We start from the raw sequence: 20748 nt of genomic DNA, 5'->3' as shown, positions 1-20748 counted from the left end.
GGTGCAAACCAAACCATTTCTTTCAAAAAGGGAAAGCTTTACATTTGCAATTTTTATTCATTTTATAATACATTTTTGTCTCGGAGTACTGTGGCACATAGAGAAACTGTATTTTTTGCTCGTTAGTATTTTCCCTAACATATGGATTGCAACAAACGATTGCGCGTTAAATTGAATGGCCCACCTGTGGAGCTGTGCACAGTGAACCTCATCGTATCATTCACACTGAAACACGAACACAGGTAGCATCTGTCTTTAGCTCTGCGTGAATATCTGGGACACAGTTACATATTACATAGACGTCCTGTGTGAATCCAGCCCTACGAGTCATGACAATTATACACAGTCTCTTGCACACAACACTGAAATATTGGTCAACTATGATTGGGCAATACACATATTATTCTATATCATATTCATCTTTTCACACATTTACATATATTAATAAATTCTGTGATGAGATTATTATATATTTTTTTACATTAGAAAAATACAGGACACTGATGATTGGACCCTTGTGGCTGTGCTTCTTGTGGGGAATTTTACATACAGTACATTTTGATAAAAATCACAAACATGCTTTTAAACATCGACACCTCCGGCAGAACAAGATTGACAAAAGTACAGAATCAATGTGCAAAACCCGAGATGTGAAAGGCTGGGATGAAAAGGTCACTAATAGAAGGGGCAGAGCATTCACACAGAAGATCACACCTCTTAGTTCAAGCAGTCCATTTGGAAATCCAACTCTGCTCTTAAGATGCTCGATAGCCACAGCAACAACGTTGACAACTAGTATGCATGGCTAACCGAGATTCTGACTTATGTAAGTGGTCAGAGTAAAAATAAAAAAATAAAATGAAAGGCAGAATTCTCAAATCTCGTGTTTTAGGAGTACAAATACAATATGAATCGCACAAGCCGCTCAAAAAATGCCTATTGTCACCCAAGCTTTTGTAACATCTACCACCGTCATTACTGGCAGAATATCAGATGGTAAATGCATCGCCTGAGGTCTGATAGGACTGACTGAGGAGGGCTCCATGAGGAGAGAATAAAGCCTTTAATTTGCAATAGGACTTGTTTTAGTAGTATTGCTTACAAATGCTCAGTAAGTACAAAAATAAATTGCTTGTAACAAAATCATGGTTTTATGGCATTTGTTATATAGCCCGTCAGACTTCATTTTGTAAAAATCTTTACAAGATTTTCTGAATGTAACACAAAAGTTCAGACGTGACCCAGCGAAGGGACAACATGAGAATACATTTTTGTTGAAATAAAAGGCCACAATGTTGGAAAGTAAACAAAGAAGATGACTTTGGGTTGAAGAATACTGCACAGCGGACGGCTGTCAGACCAAAAGCTGAATGTCAAACAAAGACTCTCACGTTCAAACCTCATCTCAACTCATTTCAATGTGAAAGCTTCCACATTAAGGCTGTCTTTTTCTAAAGGGAGAGCATTTCTCCAGTTAATGTTGAGAACTTGCATTTATCTAAGGAATAGTTGGACATTATGGGAATTGCAGCATTTCTCTTTCTTGCTGAGAGTTAGATGATACATTTGGTGCCACTTGTGTGTCTGTAGTTATCCTAAAGATAGGTGACTTGCTTAAAGACTTAACGGCTGAAATAGGAGGAAACAGCAAGTCTGGCTCTCTCTGAAGGTAACAACATCTGCCTTTTTGCACAGTTTAAACAAAAGAAAAATGGGTTTATCCGTGGGCTTTAGAAGTGCTACTTGGCTAATATTTGTACCTATTTAAACCGAGTCAATCCAGCTGTTTTCTATTGTTTCCAGCCTTTATGCTAAGCTATGCTAACAGACTACGTATTCACTGTGGAGACATTACAGTGCTATCAATCTTCTCCTATAACTCTTGGCAAAAAACTAAACCAAAATTATTCGTATGCCTATTTTCTTTGAGGCTGTTATCAAAATTGAAAGTGTGCTTTGTATTCTATCATTGCCATCAAGCAAAAACGATTTTGGCCCGAATACTTTGTGTGTTTCTAAACACTTTATGGTAGGTGCATGGATCATTAAAATGGTTAAAATGTCAAAAGGTGTAACATTGTTCCCCAAATTAGGATTACTATCTGCTGGCTGTGTGTCTGTGTGAAAAAACAGACACCAAAAAAGATCTTGAGGGGCGGACAGTATGATGACATTCCTCATGACATGTCACTGAAGATGCAGTATAAAACACGGCTCAGCCTCTTTTTGGGATATTGAATCACAGAAAGTTTCACATGATTTTTCCACGTCTTCATTATACAGTAAATCACAATACTCTTGCAAACAGACAGAAAAAAGTAAATGAGTTATTTTTGTCTGTACATGTATTCTTATTCAATTGGGTCATGAAGAGTGTTCACGGATGTTTAAGGCAGAGACACAGACTGTTGAGTCATCCTTGCTTGATATGATGTGCATGGTGAGGAGGAGAACAGGAAGAATGAAGTGGGAAGAGGAAAGAGAGAGTCATCCTTTCTGAGAGGCATTTGACTGACGGGGTACCGTGCCTGGCTGAGGGCTGAGTGCTTGGTGGGTCACATGGGGCAGGTGTTGGCCCCTGCTTGGCCTGCAGCTGGAGGCGGACACTGGGTCAAGGCACTGGAGGAGACGGACCCTCGTCCCTGGGGCTCTGAAATTGGGCCTGAGGGACTTGTTGTGCTGTTGACTGCAACTATGGCTGAAACACTTTAACCTGCTGCTCGGGCTCCAACTTCACTGAAATGCAAAAAAAAGAAAGAAAAAAACAGCATTTAGCAAATAAGACTTTAAAATAGATATCTCCAGCAAAAAGCTAGATTGTCCAGAAAAATAAACTATTATTAACATATGATTCAGTTGAGCCCAGCTGACTTGGATCTAAAGGGCAGCACAGTCTCCCCAGCCATACATCTTCAGCATAATGTATGATGGATTGACAAAAAAGGACATCAATCAATGATGATTACATGTCACTGATTTTGCCCCATTGTCCTGCCGGCTGTCTGTCTTTGGAGCTGTGAGGAAAAAGCCACCCTGAATCAGCGCTATTGTATGAATGCTGCCGAAGAATGAAAATAGACAGAAATGCAAATAAAGACAGCCCCAACAGAGAAAGGCCATTCACTGACATGAAAAGGAACCAACTTCTTGGTGGTTGATACAACAGCCGTATCCCCTGTGCTGTGCCTGTTTTCATTTGGTTGCTTTACATCTAATGGAGCTTTTCAGTGATTTTGTCCAATTTTAGCAGATGTATTCACTTTTACATCCACTTAGATGCCAATCCCATCTTTTAGGACAAAATGCTAAGTGTGAGATGTTAACTAAAGGTCCCCTCGTCTCAGTCTCACTCCCCATCTCCGGCTGTCTTTGTTTTACACACAGAGCATGTGTGCCCAAAGCTGTTAAGCAGTGATTCTGGAAAGAAGAGTTTGCATAGATGATGGTACAGCGTAGTGTATGAGTCAGCACAGGTTCCAGGTTTTACGTTACTTTTCTTTAACCCGTCTGATAAGTGGAGGGATGTACAAAAGAATGAACAGCATCCAATGCGAAATGATTCTCTGGTTGGTTCCATGTCAGTCTGACTTGATGTTTATTCATTGGTTGGATCCTTTTATTGTCTTTGGGTTTTGTCATGACTCTGTCCTCCAATTTGTTATTTGTACTCACTTTTTACTTTTGTAACAGCTTTGTTGTATTGCTTCCTCTAAATGCCTTTATGCATTGTCTGCTTGTTTGTTTTGTTATTGTACTTATTTGTTGTTAAGCACTCTAAGGTGCATTGTATTCACTATATTATTATCATTATTTGGTAATGACTGAACATAATATCTGTTTGACAGTAATTGAAGATATATGATGTGTTGGTTTGTATCCATTTCTGAAAACATATGAAACTAGTTTTGCACCATTGCTGACAGCTTTAAATAATCAACACATAGAGCGATAAGCTCATCCAACGCTTTAAATTTTAGTTTCAAGCAAGCACTATGCCCTATATATACTTTAGTTATACCAAAACACAATACAACAGTGAATACTTATTTCATTAGAGGTTTGTATTACTCATTGTTCAGACTATGATATTTCTTATCGTTTTACATTTTATTTATTTATGCATTCACACTCGTTTTCTTTGTGTGTAATTTTGTACAAAATGAAAACTTGTGTGATACCTTTCAGTGGCGGGGCAGGAAGCTTCCTCCTTTGATGGCGTGATGAGTCCAGGGTTTGAGGCTGTAATCGGAGTATCTGTATCATACACTTCATCAATCATTTTCACTTGCATATGTTCTTATTCAGTAACAGGTTTAGTGATTTCATTATTAGTAAGTTGTGTGCACATCTCCACAGAACCTTAATGGGATAGGAATACATCGTCAAACATACAGTATTTAATGGTAAAAACAAGGATAGTTGTCGGGTTCTCTCGGGGCGGTTACCTTCGCGTTTGGCTTGAACCTGGAGAAATGATTGCAGACAGTCACATTCATCCCAGCCGTTTTCAAAGCTGATATCCTCGCCTCGATGTTTGAAATCTTAAAAGGGCCCACAGACTTTATTTAAAGGCACAATTGAATGCAACATTAAAATGTAAAGAAAATCAAAGGTATCAGTGAGTTTTGAAATCTGTTGGCACAAACACAACTGAACATGAAGACGGCTCCAGAGAAAAGGGACACGTCCTCCAGTACCTGGAGTTCAGAGTGCTGAACCTGAGCAGCTGCGGTGGCCACCTGGTCCTCCAGGAAGGCCAGCTCTGTGTCTGTGGTGCCGCTCCTAATACCGCGGGCACACTGCTCCAGGTCCCCCAGCTCCCCCTCAAGCCCGTACACGGCACCAGCAGCCAGGTACACCTTTCAGGGGACAAGGAAACATTTAGTTGCAACTCAACATTCAGTTTACAATAAGAATGAATCTCCACAACCTTTTGTTATTGGGGAGAACATCCTTACATTCTCCTCCATCTTGGTCAGCCTCTGGTTCAGCTTGCGGGTCTCGGAGCTGTTGGAGATGGGAGAAGCACTCATGGACTCAGTCGGGGTGGAGCCCTCGCCTCCTGCCTCATCGATCAGCTCCTCGGTAGCATTCAGAACTTTCAGCAACTCGGTGGTGATGCTGCAGAGAGAGGCCGCCGAGTACTTCTGCTTTATTTGAAGAACACAAACACAGACCAGCTGTCAGTAATACAGTCAGTTAGATTGTTGAAGCCACCGTATTGAGAAAGGGAGCACAAGGACGTGATGCAGTAGAGAAAATATATTTCATTCAGTCACAGTTATGGAACATTATTACATCATTAGGGGGAAAACGTGTTACAAATCACCATTTGAAAATGATGTAAAGGGCACTAATTAACTAATTAACTCAAGGAATAACCTGAAACGGTTTGTGTTTTTATCAGCACGCCATGAGCTTCACAGTTCAGTTATTTAAAGAAGACCATTGTGAAGGTGACCCTAAGCACATGTTCATCACTCATCTCTCTGTTACCTATTCAGTTGTTTTTGTTAACATGCACATATGGACATGCTTACAACCCCAAAGTGCAGCATAGAAAATGATGGAGGACAAATACTTAATCATGTTTTGTTGTTGTGTTTACTGCCAGTCAAAGTTAATAGGAGCAGCTTGTTCATCCAAATCCAAGCTTGTTTCCAAATCCAGGCCGCCTCTAAAGAATAATAATTAAATGGGGAGGAAGCCGAAAGAAAGCAGCTGTTTTTTAATGAATATATGAAAACCGTAAACAAGAAAAGAAAAGAGCAGTGAAGAGAGACAGATGTAATTCAATAATGAATGAATCACTGGCTGACGCTTTGACCAGTGGGATCGGAGGCGTATTGATCCCTCTCAGCCTGCAGTGTGAAAGGAAGTTTCAGGTGGCAACTAGAGACTCAGGGAGAAGATACAGTATTGGGTAAGAGATGAGAGGTATCAAACCTCTTATCTTAAAAAAAGAAAAAAAATCACTATTGAGTGGTCTTAAAAAGATTTGAGAAGCAGAGATGGACGGTCTGAGATATCGGCTTGGGTTGGTCGATGGAGAAAAACATCGAAGGTTGGTAAGAGTGTGATATTCTCTTCCTTGCCAAAGAACCAGGCCATCACCCCATCAAATAGTCTGACATGGAAGTCACAGGGACACTGATGTAGAAGATAAACTAACAAGATAAAAACGTCAGGTCGTTTGGGACATCGTTTGCAAGATTAACAAGAAAACCGCCAAAACATTTCGAAAATGTACCTTATGACTTGTTATGGACCTCTGTTGTGTCAAATACTTCAGAAACATTGGACCTTTAAAGACATTGGGAACCACTGCCTCATGCAACATTTGCATTAAAGTGTGATATGCACAGACACAGAGATCCGCTCTTTCAGTATCTTTTTGTCTGAAATGATTCTGTGAGATGCCTCATTCAGGATTCAATGTGTGATGTGAATGTAAACGCAGTAACAAACCACAAAACAGTCAGAACGCAAGATTAAATATGTTATCAGTGCTCAAATGATTGAAATGTCATGGCAATTCAACACTTTACCTTTTGTAAATATCTGTATTAGAGGGCAGGTTTAAAAACTACTTAATGTATATTTTTATTTGGACTCAAAAGCCACAAATATCACATTTTCCTTTATTCACATCAAACCGAGCCGTCCTGATGGGTGTAACAGGGAGCTGAGAAAATCATAAAAAATAGATCACACTAACTAAGAGATAGGCATTACTCACAGGAGCGCTTATAATGAGCCCGGCAAATGACCAACATCGACCCACACGCTTCGGATGTAACACCAGGACAGGGAGTCGCCGCATAAGTGCCTGTCCAAGTGTGAGTATTTTACAGGCCTATCGACCGGCCATCTGCATGGGTTTTGACCATAAGCTCATGAATGGCGTGGATTTACTCTGTGGACATATCAGTACTGAAACACTGCTTTTAACCCAAGGGATGGTACCTTCTACATCAAGTTAATGCAATGTGGTACATTTAAGTATTGTTCTTTTTTATATCTAGACATTAACTGTGTCTGAATGTCACAATAATGTACATACAGCATTGGGGGCGTACTGTATACACGTTGTCATACTTCACATGTAGTTCTTATTCAAGAAAGTATTCAACGTACAACTCTTACAATTGATTGGAAAGTCACTATCAATCTATATTCCTAAGAGCAAAGCATTTATCTAATGTATTGTCTGAGTGTAGTGTAACAGTGTACACGCAGCACACTCAGGCTGAACCATGACGATTCTGTCTACTTGTAGTTCATGTTGTCTCTTCACGATACACACTTGTCACAAAACCTGCTTAGAGTTAGGAACATAATGCAATTTGTCTTTTCATACGTTTATGACATAATTTAATTGTTAAAGTTGATTTTGGGAGTTGCTACGTTAATCTTTTTAAGGGACTTTAAAATATATATTTTTTAAGAATGTAATTTTTATTTGTTTGATACATGGATGTATCTTGACACTGAGGACTACAATTTAAGCATTTTAGTACGAGCTTATAATCGAGCCAGATTCATTCATAGGATACGAAAGTGAAAACTTTAGCAACAACACAGAGTTGCTTCTTACACACGGGGCCTGGCTGTTTTGCATTCTGACCTTTTCAGGCTTTTATGAATTAAAAATAAAGATATTTGCAGCTTTTCTGTGATGGATGTCTTCCAGTATGATTCTTAAAAAACCCATAGCAAAGCACAGAAGGCTGAAAATCTAAACTGTTACCACTTTACTGTATGTAAAGACAGCTGCACCATGTTCTGATACTACCCGCTACTTTAACTGTCGAGGTCTGAAGCATTCTTACCGAGAAATAAGAACATGCACACACCAACTGCAAAAGGGAGATTCAACTAAATCACAGACATGTTGTTGTGTGGACACGTGTGATATTTGTCTGCTTGGAAAGATGGAGGTTAAATTACAGAAGTATATATTCTCAAGCATGGCACCAAAGAATCCTTTTGCTTTGGCCAATACCTCGACAGAGGAGAACAACTGAAGCTTCTGCTGTTGCTCCAAGTCATTCTGTTCCTCCTGTGTACAAACACACACAGACACACACACACACACACACACACACACACACATATACACACACACACACACACAAACACAGGGAAAACACAGGATGAGGGACACAGAAGGACAGCAGTGATTGTCATAAATAAATAAATAGAGGAAGCTGGGACTTTTTGAGGGTTGGAAAAAACACAAAATAAATATCAAAAGGCAGAAAGATGGCACAAAAAGCAGAAGATGAGTGGTGGACACAAATCCACTGGACTTGCTTCTATCCTCCTTACCTGGTTGTCTGAGAGCACCCCCTCCTGGGAAGAAGGTGTAATAGCAGGAGAACTCGCGCTGGATCCACTTCGTCTTGATCCGAGTTTCTGTCCCGTCTCTTTCTTCACATCTCTTGTATGTTGTCTCTGACTTTGTCCGTTAAGCTCTCTCTTATCTACTCTCTTCTGGTCCTGGTCATCTTCACTCTCTTCCAAACATTCCACTCCTATCTCTAACCTCCTCTCCCAAACTCGTTCATCCTCTCTCACTGAAGGACTCATTATTAGTCTCTCACTTCTTTCCACCTCTTGCCCAGTCACTTGTTCCACTGTATCATTTGCTTTCTCTATTTCCTTAGCGCTGGTCCCATCTCTTAATCGGTCTCTTTCCTGCTGCCTTTCTCTTTCAGTGTCTTTTGAACTTTCTTTCTCTGTCTGTTTGTCCGCGGGCCGCTTTGTGCACTCATCCTCAGATGAGCTGCTGTCTTTGTTTTTGGCGCGGCTGACCAGCTGGCTGAGTCTGAATAGTAGCTCCTCTTCTAAAGGGTCTCGTGGCCCTGAGCCGCTGGGCGAGTGCTGACACCACGGAGCCAGAGAGTGGGGCTGTGGAGGGCTGGGGGCCAGCACATTCTGGGCCACTGTGTCCAAGTCCTCTGGCTCGGGTGTCATTGCATCTAATTTGAAGGTGTTGGTTGCAGCTGTGGCCATTGGCACAGTGTCAGGTACGGACTCTTCCTGACTTAAACCCATCTTCAGAATGACGTTGAGTAGAAAACCACTGTTCTCCTTTTGCGGGGAGACAAAGGGACATAAATACAAACTCGTAAGCAAACATCAACTCCTCATCATTTAAAATAAGTTCAAACAACTACAGAATAGCTGAACCGATGAGAGAGCCTGAACCGCATCACATATCACATCTGCCTCCCAATGAGAAACACTGTGTTCCACTACTCTCACAGGTGGACGTTTAAAGTCACTGACTAACACCAGTTACAGTTGCAGGGAGAAGTCTTACCTGTACTAGGGGGAAGATGGACTCTGTGTAGCTCTGGCCTCCAGCTCTGCTCTGCTCTGTCGACGACTCTCTCTTGCTTTTCCTGCGTCGCCGTGATCTTCTGACCGGATCACTCTGCCTCTCCTCAGCCTCGCTGCTGTCTCCCATCACCTGGGAACAGACAGGTGGAGTTATGAGGAACTCGTACTTGCTACTTTATCCTTCTAATTGACAACATTTTAGTGGGAAATACTGTACCTTTAACTCCACTACCTTTATCCGACAGCTATAGTTACTGGTTGTATTTCAGAATATGATTATAGAAAAAACATATTCTTTCAAAAGAGCTGTGTCTTGCCATGTTTCAGACATTGGAGTACTAATTGGATATAAAAGGGCATACAACAATAATTTTATCTAAATATATTAGAATATTTAAACAAAAGAGCCAATGAGAAAAGGCTAATTTGGTACATTATGCTTCTGTAAGTTTCAGTAGGACTTTGAACACTTTTTGAACACTATTTTACTTGTAATTGTGTATTTTATATTGTAGTATTAGTACTTTTTCTTAGAGTTGTTCCACATTCAACCTGCTACATAATGAAACACAGAATCAGTTTCATTTACTCTCAAGTTCAGAGTAATTTATCTCATCTAATAATATAACTCACATTATTTCCATAAGACAATCCAAAGTTTCTCACCTTGGGGTTGAAGTTGACGTCCAGTGCCTCTGAGTGGAGTGGGTATGGAGAGAGGTTCTGGTGAAGGTGTTGTTGGTAGAGCGGCTGGTGAGGAGGGTGCAGGTGTGTGTCCGGCGGCCCTTTCCTCCTCAGTACGTTGTGAGGCGGTTTGCGAGGACACGCCGATAGCACTGATGAGGTCTCCGAGTCCGAGTTCAGAGTCTCTGTGTTGGTGTACTGGCCGGAGGACGGTGAGGTGATGGGGAGGTGCTGGGTGTACGTCCACTCTGGGTCGTGCTGCGAGTCCGTGGAGTAAGTCTCATCGGACAGTTTGCGGCGGAACTGTCGCAGCGCTGCGCCCCAGCCGCCCTCGTCGTTCTCCTCGGAGTCGGATCCCATCCCGTCGTAGGCTGACACGACGCCGGACTCCTTCTCCAGCACGCTGAACACCAGGCTCTTCCTCTTGGTTAGCAGGCTGGGCCGAGACAGCTGTGAGCTGTGCAGAGCGATCCAGTTACCGTCTGGGCTCTGGAGCACTGAGGATGCACCTGGAGAACATGACAGCAGAACAAGTTTAGAGAAACAAACTCCTGTTTCCACTGGTACATTTGGCATTGGCTCTGTGCCCTTGACAGCAGGAGCAGTGCATTTAGCCATGTTTTTGCCAAAATAGTCGAAACAATTACATTAATTTTGGCCCTTAAAGCAATCAGGGATGAGTGTTTTGGTGATTCATAACTTAAAGTTATAGAACTTATTAAGATTAGTATGATGTTTAAAAACTTAAGTGAAGCAGTAAATACAACCCATTCATTGTTTATATTTTCATTATCCCCAAAAAGCAATAAAGGTGTAAAAAAATAAGGTGTTTTTGTGTAAGTAAATGACATTGTCATTCTGATCAAATCCTCATACCCCTTATGGTGCCAAGATGATTATATATATATATATATATATATATATATATATATATATATATATATATGGGCATGAGTTAAAAAACTTTACAGTTAAATTCCATAAAAGCCTTACAAGTGAGCAAGTTGTATAAATTGAAAAACGTGGTGTCTGTCTTCAATTATTTTCCCCTCTTATGCACTGCATCATTAAGATACAGCATATAGCAGGAACTGCTTTAATCAATGCATTGTGAATATCAAATAGGATACACAATGTCATCTCCATCTGGGGCAATCAAAGAAAAACTGGACATTAAACAGTCTGTGATGTTTACTGGAGTTGTCCAGGCGGTCGACACTCTTCCAGCTGGGGAGGGACGTGGCCTTGCCCTCCCTCTTCAGAGAAGCGTAGTCCTGAAAGCCACCGCCCGCTCCGGCAGCCTCCTCCTCTGGACCCTTCTCTGGGGAGTCGTCACTGGTGAGGGAGAACGCTGATCGTGACCGCTGCAAACAACACGCACACAAAACACAAAACACAAAACAGGATTCATGAGCAACAAAAATGCTGTCATTAATGAAATATAGCATTTAGATTCACACCTTTTCTGACTCCTCAGTTATGTAAAATCATTTTCTTTCTCAAAGATGCTTCAATGAAGAAGTTTTTTGACATCTCTGGACATTTAAAGTAGAACATCACCCTCTTCTTAAATTTGGGCCATTTTTTACTTGAGTCTGAACACATCCTTCAGACGGGTTATTACTGAGGCACAGAGGTCACATATTTCATATGATATCTATCGCTAGTAATGACATAATATAAAAGGTGAGGAACTTGGCCCATCTGGCTAGTCCAGTTCCGGTCAATTACATACAACTGTGGTTGTGAGTCAGTAACCTCATCAGCAGATGGAGCTAGAAAACAACAACATAACAGCAGAGGCACTGCAAGTCTCTCTTTGTGTGTGTGTGTGTGTGTGTGTGTGTGTGTGTGTGTGTGTGTGTGTGTGTGTGTGTGAGAGTGTGTGTGTGTTTGAGTGTGTAAGTACCATTAAGATTACCCAGAGGATCAATATTAAAGGCAGCGTAGATTTGAGGGTGCATGTGCGTGCATAGAGTCTCAGTGTGTGTGTTTGCAGAGTGCTGATTAACAGAGCCCGTCCCATGGGGGCCGAGCAGCTGAGGGGGATCCCCTCGTATTAGATCTCCGCTGAGTGAAACAGTGGGTAACAGAACTGTGATGCTTTGATGCTTTACTCTCACATGGGACGAGAAATCTCCACGAGTACCACCGCCAGGTGTGCGTAGATTGCAGATTTGTGTGCGTGTGTTACCGTGTGTGCAATTTATCTCTGTGTGTTCCTGTAACCTGGGTGTCAACACATTGTGGGTTCTTTTCTCAAACCTGAAACATTTATGCTATCGATCAGGATCGGCTCATATTTGCAATTTTTCTAACGCTTTCTCAAACTTAAAGAGTGTGCCTGCCAAGTCCTAGCAATCCTCTAAATTAGTTGCTTTAATGTGTTTATGTTTTTTTTTGGAACCTGGATCTATTAAACTGCACATCTTGACAATGTTTAGAGAGTACATTAATACTGCTAATAAGAATTAAATGTGCAACATTTCATGCGAGTCAAATCCTTCACTACTGGCTTTCAATACAACAGCTACAAGATCATTAGAAAAAGAAAGAGACCAGAATGCAATGCTCAATCGGCCCACATCGTCACCACAGATATGTGACCCATGCTGCTGAAGAGTTACAGGGACTTTCGGCCCAAAACAACATTCCTGTGTCTTTTAAACCTGGCAAACGCTCAGCCGGCGGCTGGTCCACCCAGTGGAACACATACCAGAACACAGACAGAGGAAGATTATATCGTGTGCTGTGAAATGAAGTGAGAACACCAAACCAGCGTTCTTTAAACACATGGTGCACGATAGAAGAACAAATGCTTCTGGCCAACGCTCAACATGTCTCCACCCACCGACACGACGCGGCACTTTTGATTGGACTGCAGCGGACATGGATGGTATTTGTTTTTTGAGACTGACCCAGAGAGAGTAGGAGGTTTTGAGGGGGTCCTGTGGTCCGATGGAAGAAGCGTGAGGCTCAGACGGAGAGGGGAGCTCACTGGGCTGGATCAGGGACTGAGTCTGAGGCCAGACAAAGTCATACTCTGTCTGCATCTCTGAACGCTTCCTCCTCTGGATGATCTGGGAAGGAGAGGAAGCAGAAGGAGAACGGGAAATTAAAATAAGTGAGAAAGCTGTGAGGTGTGAAATGGTAAAGCAAGCTTTATAAAATAAGAATAATTGCAAATTGGAAAATGAAAATGCAATCCCACGAGAGCACTTTACATCTACACTTAGGCATGAATAATGTGCTATAATGAAACTGTAAAACCCATAGTACAGAATTGAATGCAATATTATGCACCGGCATCCTCAAAACAAAGTTAACCTTTGTAATATTTCATTTCACCTTGAAAGACTTGATGGCCAACCACTGTTAATTAAAACTGGAAAGTAATCACATAACGGCAAACATCTACTAATCTGTCAGTCAAACTGTCAAAAATGAAGACAAAGTATTACATTTTCATTTTCTAGTGTTTATTTTCATTTAAATAAGTTTAACTAAACGTTCACAAACGAGGGGAAAGAAATAAACAAACAAATACAAACGTACTAAACCTACTTTTTGTACAATTGCTGTTGCAAGTTCCTCTATGAGCTCATCTTTGTGGTCCTGTAGATACCGAGCCTCATTCTGCTTCTCCTGCGCACGCACACACACACCACACACACACACACACACACACACACATACACACACGGTTCAAAGTGACTAAATAACCAGCAGAGAATCTGTACCGACAGAAACCATGACTGCATCCCGCTGATACTGAGAGGAGAGACGTAAGAGGCCATGACAGAGCAAGTGGGGATAGAAATGAGGGGCAAACAGAGAGGAGGGAGGCAGAAAGAGAAAAGTAGGCTGAAGAAACAGAGGAGTGTCTCACCAAGCTGTCACTGAACTCTGCATTAGCGATGGCCTCCTCTATCGCCTCCTCAGCAACACGCAGGGCGACTGTGAGCGTCTCGGCCATACTGTGTCCTGATGTCACACACACGAGCCTCACATGAACATTTCTTAAATATTTTAGCTGTGTAACAACCTTTTCGTCCCCTAACACATGTTCCTGCCGCTCCCTTCAATCTCTGTTTAGACTGTTGGTAGTTGAGTTGCATGATGGGTAATGTCGGTGGCAGGTTTTGACGAGGAAGGAGAACATGAGGAATAGAAAAGAAATCTCTGGCTCTACTGCATCAATGTGTATACTTTCATACTTTTTGGGCCATCGTGATGGATAGTGTTTTACAAGTGCCATGCTAGATGGAAAAATTTGTAACGTAGAATAAACTGTGCATTTGAACAGCACAGATTGTGTGTGGAGGATCTGTTTCCATTGAAACACAGACCCTCCACACACACATGCAGTGTCTGTTTGTGGGCTTCTCAAAATCGTCCATTATCTAAATTGTATATCTCGTAATCAACTCATTATTACTGGAAAACAAATTAAATAAGCGTCATCATTAGATTGGGTCAAATGTGGTTGTTTGCAATTTGTATTTGCGTATGAAGGGCTGTGTTTGCACAGTAAATGGCATGTGTCACGTGCATGTGCGTCTAAATGTGTTGTCTGCGGTGTGTAGGAGGCTATAATTTCATCGGTGCGTGTGAGTGCATTTGTTCAAGGCTGCATGTCACTGGTTTTATGTGTATCTTGTGGATTTATGTGTGTATGTGTGTGAATTGTAATATATGTGTCGTTTAATGATCAAACAAGAACCATTACTCTGTGTTTCAACTCACGTAAGTGTTGTGTAGCACTGACGAGGCACTCGCCCCCTCTCCCCAAACAATTAATGAGCAATAAACATAACAGCTCAAACTTTTACAAAATGGAAAAGAGAAATTCAGGTTTCTTTTTTATTGGGCTGACACAGCAGGCAAGAAACGTCTCTAAAGTGTAAAAGATAACGTTGATTGTACTCAAATTGTGGCTGAAATTACCCGTCAGCATTGCCACAAAATCTCTGCCGTTCATCTCTCACCTTCACTCTGTTTGTAGAAGGCGGAGTCGCTGCCATAGATGCTGCCATCGTTGTCGTTGCTTTCCTCTGGAACGCTGCTTTCTAAAGGGGTGGAGGGAAAGACAAATTAAGTCCGAGGATGAAAGCCTTAAAACTGACGGCAATTATTCAGCTCAAATCATACCATAAGAATGTAAATGCATATTCTTTTACACTGTTGTCACATTAAAAGTAGGTTACACTGTGCACGATGCCACGAAACAAGCCCCTTCTCTGTACTCTTGTCAACTGTATTCCCCACTCCATTTTGTTATGTTGTCAATTTTATGTTTTTTATTACTTCTTCGTGGCGCCTTTCCCGTGGTGCATACAATAAACACACACAATAAGAAACAACATGCCAGTTAAAAGGAAATGCTAATTCCCTTTGTCTTTCAAACTTGGAACAAGCTGGCACGTATAGGCATATAGTCAGTGCACATGAGCATCACCGTGGCGTGTGCCGTTTTCTTTATCGCTCATTCAGGCCAACTCTCTTGTGAGTTGGTGCTGCATTTGTGTCTTTTGCAAACAAACTTTAAACTCTAGTGTTACAGCAAAGGGACATTGATATCATCCAAAAAGTGTGATTATAATTCTGAGACAGGTCTACTTAAAGAGCTGTCAAATCCCAGAGAAGGCCGAGCGGTTGTAATATCTCCGCCTTGAAACCCACATATTCCCTTAGTGGCCCATTAACTCCTGTTAGACGTCTCTCTCGTGGTTTGCATTGATTGTGTGCCTGCTCATGGTCCAGCTGTTAAAATGAAGAGTGTAAACGGACATGCAGCTTATTAGGAAGACATACTGTCAGACCATCAAGGTAGAATATAACACTGGAATGAGGGGAGTCCTCTAACTGCACACACTCCAGGTACATTTCCATTTCATCCCGTGACCACAGACCATACCCTCTCTTAAACATGGCTGCTCCAGACAAAACACAAAGAGCCGCCTGGCTCCGGTTCTACCTCTGGTCCCTACTTTAGCTCATTTCCAGCCACAAACCAGAGCCAACCCAAACCAAGCCTATGCCAAAGCTTTGGCCCCTGCTGCACACAAAATACAACCTCAACCAAACTCCATGACTCCTGAATTGGCCGGTCGCCTCGCCTCCAACATTAATCTAGTCAACAGGGTCCTGTTGCTACTCCTGTTGGACAGGCTGCTGTCGAATGCTCAGGGTGGTGCAAACCACCTTCGAGCAGCCAGAGCCACTCACCGATCTCTGCCATAGCTATCTAACACCGGCAGGAATACACAGCAATCACTCTTCTACACCACACCATTGCCATTGGATTCATTCTTGGTATTTCCCACAACTATACCTATCAAAATACACATTATTCACATAAAAGAGCAATGCACTTTATCAATATGATTTCAGAGGGGGTTTAATGAGTCCAACACATGAACGTATTCATAAAGTCAGGCAAACAAAAACAAATGCATCAAAATCAAACAAGCTGGCATTTTATTTTCCTTTCCCCTTGACAGCAGCAGTAACACAGCCAGCTGTCAAATATGTAAAAGAAAAGAAAAGACATTCATTTATATATTTGTCCACATATCGAACTTCAGGCAAAATCTGATGGAACAGTAGCTTGGTACCACCCTGTGTATCTCCATTCCCAGGCCCAGTCCTCCCAGTCGCAGCACAGTGTAACAAGTCCCCGAACCATTACACGCTCTACCCGTCCTTCACTCACAGAGTTGTCTCATGCTGACTGAAGCGGCGTTCGACAGCGCTGTTCTGTTCTCGCTCGGTTAGAGCTGAATTATAGTTCCTGGGAGTGTGGAAGGTGACAATAGGTGGCGAAAAATACCTGCAGCAGCTCAGGACAATAGACACAAAAGGACCGCTATCAGAGAACGTGAGCCGCCTCACAAGAACCACATACAGACGAGAAAGACACGGTGAAGCAGCGCTATCGGGTTGATGAATCCAGCTCAATGTTTACATTGCAACGTCAACCTCTGTCACAACAGCCTGTCAGCAAAATGGCCATCTGTGAGGTGGCCAAAGAAAGTGTTGCTGTCACCTGTCAGTCATCGGATGCAGACTGCAGCAAACAGTTCTGTATATGGATCATGTATCAGCAGGAACATGTACTAAACATAATTTCATTAGATCTTTCGTTTGTCAGATGCAGTGGTCAGACGTAGCTCAGTATGTTTACTGAAGTAAAATCACTCACACTTTTGGAGCATTTGCAACTTAAAGTACTTAAAGTATTTATATGTTACACTATTTTGTACTTTTTCCCAACTGGATTCCAAGGCAAAAGATTTTACTTTTTCATCACATTATCTGACAGCTAGGCTTACATGTCTGACCAAGCTCAGTATGATGCATTGGTATAGACTCGACTTGTAATCTGTAGATATGTTAACTCAGGAGTGGTGTCATGTGGTGACATATTAACAAAGTGTAAAATGTGTATTTGAAAAGCCTTCCTAAAATGGATGTGACCACCTCATGGTTTTGTTTGTCATTCTTTCCACTAACGCCTGCTGTTCATCTGTGAGTCACATGACAGTGCAGCAGTGACACATTGGCTAGGGTGACACAACAGACTTTAATTGGCCCTGAATGGCAGCGCTGCCTTGTCATTACAGAGATGATGGAAAGTCAGCGTGTGTCTACAAAACATTCCTCCTCACATCGAACTTGTGTATTTTCTACTCATGACCATCATCTCACCTTTGTCCATACACATTTGCCATCTCACCACTCAGGGTTGAGGAGGAGGAAATGGCTCAATATCGCCATGGTAACCACATAGGTGACAGCCGTGGTCTACATCTTTGAGGGTGTCTGAGTGAGTGTGTGCATGTGGGAATTATTAGTATTTTTTTGTTATAATTTTTGTTTTGTAATTGTTTTTTGTGGAACATAATATGACACAATTCAGACGCTCAAATAAAATAGATATAGTGAACTAGAGGGAGTTACACCTATCAATTTAAATATCACAAAATGAGGCCACGTTCGCTGCTCTATGGCTCTTAAATATGTTAAATCAATAAAGACTAAAAACTAAACTTGTTTTTGTCTCCAATAATCAAACAAAAAAAGGATTGGAGGCAATTTAGTGTGACTGATTCACCTGGGCTTTACGCCTCTAAAGTGTAGGAGGAAGTCGATGCACTAATACAATAAGGAGCATGAAGCCCAGCCACTGCGATGGAGGAGCCTGAGGCAGATGTGGACTCCTTCTCCCCACTGACCTCGTTCATCTTCCACAAACTGTCCAGTCTCAAGCTCCCTTCTTTCTGGAGCTTGGTGGTGTTTCCCAAGAGACGTGTTCTCTTTGGTCCCTGTCTCCAGACAGTTCACCCACCTTTTCCTACCTGGAGGAGGAGGTCAATATGTTTTCAAACCCTGCACCTTGGTGCCAAGAGCCTCTTTTCCTCTCTCACTGGCCTCCAGCTACTTGGCCCACTTGTTGGAGACACAGGCAGAGAGTCAGCTTGAAGGTCATGGATTAGTTATAATGTGACTCTGATGAACGTTATTAGTGCGATGAGTGTTTGAAGTTTACTTACGGTACTCTAAAAGTGGCGTGTCACCTTTTGAAATGTCTGAAATTAAATGACTCAGCGAGAATCTCAAAAATCATTAATCACTCAATCTATTTAAGTTGTTTTTGACCACAGACATGTTGTAGTCATGCAAACAATGTCAGTGCTCTCGTCAAAGCAAAGGAGGAAGTATTGTGGACCTATCACAACCTCGTAGCAGGACATTTGGATATACAAAGTGTCTGACTGCTTTGTTCCAGTGCATATTAGCACATGTTCGTATGTTAACCCTCTTAAGTAACATGCTGAACACAGTAGACTAAACATTATAAGAGCTAAACAGACATATTTTTTACTTGATAGACCACCAGGAAAGAAACCAAAAATAAAATCTTAAGTAATGTATCACAGGTTGTGGGAAAATCTAAATACACTCAACATCTCGCAGTTGCAACATTGCAGCCCTGCGTTCCTCTCAGAGCTCTAACAATCCCACCACTCAAAACCTCCACTCTTCAGTCTAGGTGTAAAATGTACCCCTGAACGTAGAGTTGAACAATATGGTGTGATGGGACCACTTGGAGCTATAAGAAATCTGAAAATCCGTTTTCAAATGGCACATTTGATGTAGGGATTGAGTTGGGTGAAATAAAGTGTCATAAAGAGAGAATATGTGGAGGAACAGAAAGAGAGAATATGTGGAGGAACAGAGGGATCTAACAAAAGACTGTATAAATAAATGAGGCAGTAAAGTTCCACTTAGAGCGAACGTTCCTGAAGTGCCAGCAGCAGCAGCAGGAGGAGGAAGGAGAGTCCAGACGGTTTCCTTTCAATTACAATGCAGCATCTGGCAGCACACACAGGCTCATAAACAACGTCCTCAGAACAATGGCTGAACTGACAGGGTGTCTGTTCACATCGCGACAGGCTGGGAGATAGCGGAAAGTAAACACACAATTAATCCATCTCTTTTATTTGGCATCATCTCCTTCAAAGGCGAGTAAAACTCTTATCTCCCAAAGTACTTTAAATATGCAATAAAATCAAAATAGGATAAAACTGCACTCTTTTAGAAATAAGATTTAAAAAGAAAATCCATAATACAGACCTTTTAGTTTGTGCTTGCAGCATTTACAACTGTGTGTGTGCTGACATTAATTGTTCCCAGGGCCAACATGGCCTTTAAAGTTAAAATCATGGAGGTGGAATGTGAAATGAGGGAGCAAAAAAAGTGTTTTAGTAATTACCAAAAGCTTTTAGAAATTCCTTTTTACATTTTCATATTGCAACTACTGTCCCCTGTGGGCCACTGCGCCCGACTTTCTTTCTACTGCATGAACCTAGTCAAGAACAATGCTGCAGAAAATGAAAAAACAAATATCAATCCCACACAAACCACAGCATGAAAACGAAACATAAGAAAACAATTTAGCAAAGAGCACAATTATTGAAAGATCACCGGGTGACATGACTCCATCGTAAAGCAAAGATGTGAAGAAGTAAATATTATAAAACAATTGTTTTTTATCATATCTATATATTAGGGCTGTCAGCGTTAACGCGTTAATCTATGCGATTAATTCGGCCGCGTTAACGCGCTAAAATATTTTAACGCAATTAACGCAAGTTTTTTGTTTTTTTTGTTTTTTGTTTTTAACCGTGGCAGTACGGTTTGACACTGTTTCCGTTTTTAAAACAATTATTTCTCCGCGAAAATAAGGAGCATAAATCAGTTTAACTCGTGGATGAATCAGTCAGGTTTCCTCCTGCTCCTCCTTCCTCCCGTCTCCCCCTCTGATACACAGAGGAACGGAGGGGCGACGTGTCGGGTGACGCGGCGCGGAAAGAACTCGTCACGCGAAACCTTCACCGTGATTTGTCAATCCGTTTGTCTGTCAACATTAAAAAAACAACCAATGAACACTCAGTAAATCACAAAGGACCTCCCACCTCACAGGTTAGGCTCATTTAGCAGCCTGTCAGTCAGAGAACCAGAGGACACGGCGCGAGGACAATGAGCCTCATTTCAGAGCTGAGATTGTTCTGGAATGTTTGATGTATAACACATGGGGGTGTGTCACATGCAAAATACTTTAAACGGTGAATTTAATTTATTTTGTAAAATGTATAAAATGAGCCCAGCCTCCTGTGAATGTCAGTCAGTTACCAAGGCCACTGGTTCTGC

General features: G+C 41.7%; 1 protein-coding gene across 6 annotated transcripts in view; it reads right to left on the bottom strand.

Annotated features, from left to right (window-relative positions):
* Window positions 1-33: 33 nt before the first annotated feature.
* The window catches only part of myripb (myosin VIIA and Rab interacting protein b), a 110114-nt gene continuing 89399 nt past the window's right edge, over window positions 34-20748 (bottom strand). For 3 of the 6 annotated variants that reach the window (XM_056434126.1, XM_056434129.1, XM_056434130.1), the window contains 14 exons: window positions 15021-15101; window positions 13922-14016; window positions 13597-13677; window positions 12951-13112; window positions 11228-11396; window positions 10015-10541; window positions 9329-9478; window positions 8332-9096; window positions 8006-8062; window positions 4959-5150; window positions 4698-4859; window positions 4446-4541; window positions 4179-4239; window positions 34-2736 (listed from right to left, as the gene is read on the bottom strand). In XM_056434126.1, coding sequence (XP_056290101.1) covers window positions 2693-2736; window positions 4179-4239; window positions 4446-4541; window positions 4698-4859; window positions 4959-5150; window positions 8006-8062; window positions 8332-9096; window positions 9329-9478; window positions 10015-10541; window positions 11228-11396; window positions 12951-13112; window positions 13597-13677; window positions 13922-14016; window positions 15021-15101 — 2642 coding nt within the window. In that variant the 3' untranslated portion in view covers window positions 34-2692. Of the gene's footprint in view, window positions 2737-4178; window positions 4240-4445; window positions 4542-4697; window positions 4860-4930; window positions 5151-8005; window positions 8063-8331; window positions 9097-9328; window positions 9479-10014; window positions 10542-11227; window positions 11397-12950; window positions 13113-13596; window positions 13678-13921; window positions 14017-15020; window positions 15102-20748 lie in introns of those variants that run through there. The other 3 variants (XM_056434127.1, XM_056434128.1, XM_056434131.1) reach the window with 3 other exon arrangements.

The sequence above is a fragment of the Pseudoliparis swirei genome, chromosome 16 (genome assembly GCF_029220125.1).
Source record: "Pseudoliparis swirei isolate HS2019 ecotype Mariana Trench chromosome 16, NWPU_hadal_v1, whole genome shotgun sequence".
Classification (NCBI taxonomy): Eukaryota; Metazoa; Chordata; class Actinopteri; order Perciformes; family Liparidae; genus Pseudoliparis; species Pseudoliparis swirei.
Note: the sequence above shows the minus strand (reverse complement) of the source record. Positions and strands in the feature narration are given on the sequence as shown.